Source organism: Malaclemys terrapin, chromosome 4 (assembly GCF_027887155.1).
Source record: "Malaclemys terrapin pileata isolate rMalTer1 chromosome 4, rMalTer1.hap1, whole genome shotgun sequence".
NCBI lineage: Eukaryota > Metazoa > Chordata > Testudines > Emydidae > Malaclemys > Malaclemys terrapin.
Genome location: NC_071508.1, coordinates 7,741,252 through 7,746,478, shown reverse-complemented (window position 1 = coordinate 7,746,478; position 5,227 = coordinate 7,741,252). Strand labels below are relative to the sequence as shown.

The 5,227-nt window shown below is 57.5% G+C and overlaps 1 protein-coding gene across 1 annotated transcript; it reads right to left on the bottom strand.

Moving 5' to 3' along the window:
• Window positions 1-372: 372 nt before the first annotated feature.
• Window positions 373-4,651, bottom strand: APLNR (apelin receptor). Its single transcript, XM_054026692.1, has one exon. The coding sequence runs from the start codon at window positions 4,363-4,365 to the stop codon at window positions 3,241-3,243; it is 1,125 nt and encodes a 374-aa protein (XP_053882667.1). The 5' UTR covers window positions 4,366-4,651; the 3' UTR covers window positions 373-3,240.
• Between the last annotated feature and the right edge of the window lie 576 nt (window positions 4,652-5,227).

Here is a 5,227-nt window from a genome sequence, read left to right as displayed (position 1 = left end):
GTTGTAAATTCATGGAGCCGTCTGGCTTTGCAGGGATGTGGCAGGAGAGATTAAACAGTGGTGACACACACATACCCCCACCCAGCTGTCTCCTTCCCCTTGTGTCTCCTCCCCACCCTTTCTTCCCACTCTGTGTCCATTATCCCCCATCTCTGCTCCCCACCCCAACATAGCCCCCTCCACCATCTCTGCTCCCCACTCCCCTCTGGTCTCTTCCCCCCTCCCTACCTCCTTTAATCCCTTTCCACCTCTCTCTCCTCTCCCTCCCCCTAGCCTTTGATCACACACACCTAACCAGGATCTCCATTAACTTTTCCCCAGGGCAGTTACTGAGCTCACCTGACAAGAGGCATTTAGTCAAGGCCCATTTATTCATCATACACAACAACTGCCCCTTGCATCGGCATGACAAGAGGTGGCCCCATCTCAGCAGTGACCCCATAGTCCGAGCCGGACCCCATTGTTCAGAGTTCTGATGGGGCAGCCCTTGCAGGGCTCAGAATCCCAGAGATGCCCCCACAAGCTGTGAGGCTGCTCCCAGGTCAGCCCAGAACAATATTTGGCCTGGAGATCTCGCCAGGGGATTGTGGCCTCTCTTCTGTCACCAGATGTCCACTTGGAAATACAGGTTGCTTGTGTGCTCTGGGGTCTTCCAAACTGTGGAAGCTGTGTCCCAAAGGAGAAAAGGCTGGGGATGACCTGTTTTTACCCAGGCTCTAGTTCAAATGGAGCTGCCCACCGTCCCTGGGACACCTTCTCCAGTCTCAGTGGATCTGTAGAGAGCCAAGAGTCTTCACCACTCCCCAAGGACTGGCTCAGGTCAGGGACTGCTCTTATTTGTCCAGAGTCCCTCCAGAGCCCTTATGGATGAAGAGGGATGCGGCCACAGCACCTCAGCCCCAGGCCTTATTCTAGCATGGTCCTGAGAGGCCGGCGGGGGGGGGGGGGTAGGGAGGCCCAACAAATCCACAGCATCCTACGGGAGCGGCTACAACCTCGGAGCTTTCCTGTTGCTGTTCCACCTCCTGCTCCTCGGCAATCATTGGTCACTAGCCGACCTGGCCCTTCCGTCCACTTCCCTGGCCCTTCAGCCCCTCACCCGGAAAAGGGACACGTGGCCAGTGACCCACTGGCCCCTCCCCTGCCACAGCCCAGACTGAATAGCAAAACTGCCCACCCCTCGCTCCCCACAATGCTCTTCTTACACAGCTTCTCCCATAGTCCATCGGACTCAGGGCATGGGCAGTGAGTAGAGCAGTGCCTGGGGACACTGGCAACCTGGGTGCTATTCCTGCGTCTGGCCTGTTAGGTGATTCTGGGAAAGACACGTCCTTGAGCTGTGCCTCAGTTTCCCCACCTGGTAGTAACCTATCTTGGGAAGCTCTTTGCACTCTGCTGATGAGAAGGGCCAAGTATTATTATCAGGGATTGGTTAACAAGCAAGAGCAATATATATCTATATAGCCCCCCCCCCGCAATCAAACCAAAGCCCCTCCTTCCGGGAGACAGGCTATGGGAGGGCAGTTCCCTGCATGCTCATCCTCTGAGCTGCTTTGGAATTGTGGCTAAGGCTATCTGAGCAGAGGGAAGAAGGCGACATGTGAGCCGTGACCCCTGTTAACCTCCTCACAGTCTTTTTTTCCATGTGGGTGAAGGCGAGCAGGTGAATAAACACAGGACCATGAGGGAGCAGCAGCTTGGATTTCAAAATCGGGGGGGGGGGGACCCTCCTGCCTCCCATCCCCTCTTTTTCCTCCATTGTGAGATGATTTCCTCCTCCTCTCACATCATGGCTGAAGTGGGACACATACGCCTCCGCCCCACACACACACAGACAGAGCCTGGCGTGGCTCTGGGGCCCACACTCACCCCCAGATGAAACAAGCCCAGCAGGGGATCCTGGGTGGGTGGGTGATGTAAAGGAGGAGGGGCTGGGTGAGGGTGGCTCTCAGTAAAGGCAATGTATGGGGGAAAGGGGGCGATCCCACGGTTAACAGCATCCCCACTGGCCCCACCCAGCTGGGGGAAGAATTGCTTCCAACATCTTGTGGGTCTGGGTATTGACCGAGGCATTAAGAGAGAGGGGGAGGAGGGCGGGGATGGGGGTGGGGGTTGCAGACTCTTCCTCCTCCCCCTCACCCCACCACAGCAGACAAAGGGTAGAGTGAATTATCAGGGGGACAGGAGCCAGTGTCTCAGGCAGCCAACCTTTCCCTCCAGCCATGAGACACTGTGCAGTTTAGGCTAACTCTAGAGCCGGGAGGGCGGGCTATGTACATTAGGGGCTGGTTATTTGGGGGGGGTCTTCCAGCCCCCAACACCACAAAACTAACGCCACACCCCCAATGCCCAGCCAGTGACCAGGGCTGGCCCTGCGAGGGAAGGCGGTGTGCGGGGGGCGGGAAGGGACGGGAATGCAGAAATGCAGAAACCCTTCATCCCTGGGGCTGTCTGCCTCCAGGTCATGAGCCCTTTAGCGCAGGGGTTCTCAACCTTTTTCTTTCTGTGGCTCCCCTAACGTGCTATAAAAACTCCACGGCCCATATGTGCCGCAGCTGTTTTTCTGCATTAGGGGGTAGCGAGCAGGGCAATGGCGCAGGGCCTCAGGCCACAGGGGGCCCTGCGAAGCTAAGCTGCTCTTGAGGCCCGATTGGCAGGGCTCGGGCCAGTGGGGCTTTGGCTTTCTGCCCTGGGCCCCAGTGAGTCTAATGCTGGCCCTGCTTGGCGGACCCCCTGAAACCTGCAGCCCTGGTTAAGAACTGCTGCTTTAGGATATGTCTACACTGCAGCTGGGGAGACAGACAAGGCTAGGTGAGTGGCCATTGCCGAGTGGATGGCGGCCTGGGTAGCCACCCAGGCACAAGCCTACCAGAGCTCTGGGATCCATCCTTGGGTGGGTAGGTCTGGGAGGCTTCTCCCAGCCGCAGTGTAGACATGCCCCTAGCGGACAGTCCGTGCCTGGAAGGGTTAAGCTGAGCTTCTGCAGGGTAGCCACAGGCCTTGGGAATGCTTTATCTGCACAAGGCCTGTGACAAGGGAGAAGCAATTCCAAGAGAGAGCTGGAGAAAGAGAAGGAGAAATGGAAGAGATGGTGAAGGGTGAAAGAGGGAGACAGTGATGGAGAGAGAAAAGAAAGTATGAAAGAAGGAGTGAGAGAAGCAATGAAAGACAGAGTGACAGCAGAGGAGGACTCACTCTACCTGATGTCCCCAGAGGCGGGTCCATGTCATCCCCCTTCTCTTAGCCTCGGAGCAGAGTTTCCTGCCTGCCTGGACCCAGTTTCTCCTGTGGCAGCTCCCCACCCTTTCCCTGCAGGTTCTGACTGTGGCTGGAGGAGTAGCTGGCTGACTTGTCCTTGCTGGACCCCGGCCAGCGCCCCCGGCTGCAGCACAGGACAGCGGCACAGGCCTGCCGGAAGCGAGGGTCAAAGAAGGCATAGAGGAAGGGGTTGAGGCAGCTGTTGATGTAGGCCACACAGGTGCAGTAGGGGTGCAAGTTATTGAGGAAGGCATGGAAGCCGCAGGACCAGGGCATCACCTCCAGGTCCATCAGCACGTAGATGGTCTTCACCAGGTGGTAGGGTAGCCAACAGAAGGCAAAGGTGGCCACCAGCACGATGATAATACTCAGCAGTCGCTTCCTCTTCCTCAGCTCCTCACCGCGCTCCTTCCGGAAGTGGTCAGCGATGGTGCGGGCGATGAAGAAATAGCAGGTCAGCATGACGACAAAGGGGACCACGAAGCCCAGCATGGTGGAGGACAGGCCCAGCCCCACCTCCCATGCCCCCTCAGTCCCATTGGCCACCACGCCTGAGTAGTCCATATAGCATGTCACCTTGGTTTCTCCCAATAGCACCGCTGCCTGCCGGAGGATCATGGCTGGCAAGGCCAAAATGGCCGCCAAGGTCCAGAGGACAATGGTGGCCACCAGCCCGCTGGCCCTCCACCTCAGCTTGGCATTAGCCATGGGCCGCACGATGGCCAAGTAGCGATCAATGCTGAGGCCCATCAGGCAGAAGACGCTGGCGTGCATGTTGACAAAGATTAGGTAGCTGCTGAGCTTACATGTGAAGGAGCCGAAGGGCCAATGGTATCCCAGCCAGGCGTAGGCAGCCCAAAGTGGCAGGGTCACTACAAAGGTCAGGTCAGCCATGGCCAGGTTGGCAATGAAGGTGTCGGCCGAGCGCCGCTTCTCCTGCCCTCCGCGGAAGATGGTCCACAGCACCAAGCCGTTGCCTATGGTGCCCAGCAGGAAAACCAGCAGATAGATGGTGGGGAGGAGCACCAGGGACGGGCTCCATTCCTCGTACTCACAGTCGCCCGTCAGGTTCTCGCCATAGGCTGCCCAGTCCAGCTGCTCCTCCATGCCTCAGGGATACCAGAAGGATGCTGGGAGAGAGGAGTTTCTTCTGGCCCCGAAGGTCTCTCAGACTCTGTGGTTCTGCTGGGACCTGGGTCTACGGGGCAAATGTTCTAAGTCCCCCTGACTTCCCAGCCACGTCCTTGCTGTTGGCGCTGGGGAGATAGCCTAAGTCCTAATCTTCACTCAGCTCATTTCTCTTCTCTTCGCCTTCCTTCCTTAAGCCTCAGACAGATGTGGCCAGAGCCCTCCCTGCTCTCTCTCTGTCTCACACACAGGCAGCTGTTCCTTCCTCCTGCCCGTCAGTCCCTCAGCCTTGTGTCTAATTAGAATCGTTAAGTTACAGCTCCTTCCCCCTTCTTCCCACCCCCACCCCCACCTCCACCCCTCCCCTCCGCCTCTCACTCAGCATCCTCAAGGCCAGCAGACGAATTCGCTCCTGAGGTGCTGGGCAGAGCAGCTCGGGCTGCTCTTTGAATCCACGAGCCCATGCTGCCTGCCCCTCTCTGTCCCCACCCCCTGGGTCCCCAGATCCAGAACTGGAATGTGGACTAAAGCCAGCCGGAGCTGCTGGGGGGCAGCGAGGGGGGTGGGTCAGTGTGAAATTTCACAGATGTATTTAGCAACCCAACTAAAGTGATCAGCCCTGTCTGTCTGTCGGTCCCTCTGCTGATTCCAGCGTTCACTTACAAGAGTTTTACTTTACCGGCATGGCAAGGGATGTTGCCTAAGCAAATATCAGCCCCCTTTGGTCCCAAAGACTGCAGAACCAAAGACTTGGCTGTAACACAGTGGCCCTTGATCCCTCCAAATAAACCAGGGGGTCCCCGTTCTAACTCAAGACACACCGTTTGCTTTTGCAGTGCAC

Excerpts from the sequence above, each read along its gene's own strand:
- APLNR (XM_054026692.1), bottom strand. The coding sequence starts at position 4,365 with ATGGAGGAGCAGCTGGACTGGGCAGCCTATGGCGAGAACCTGACGGGC.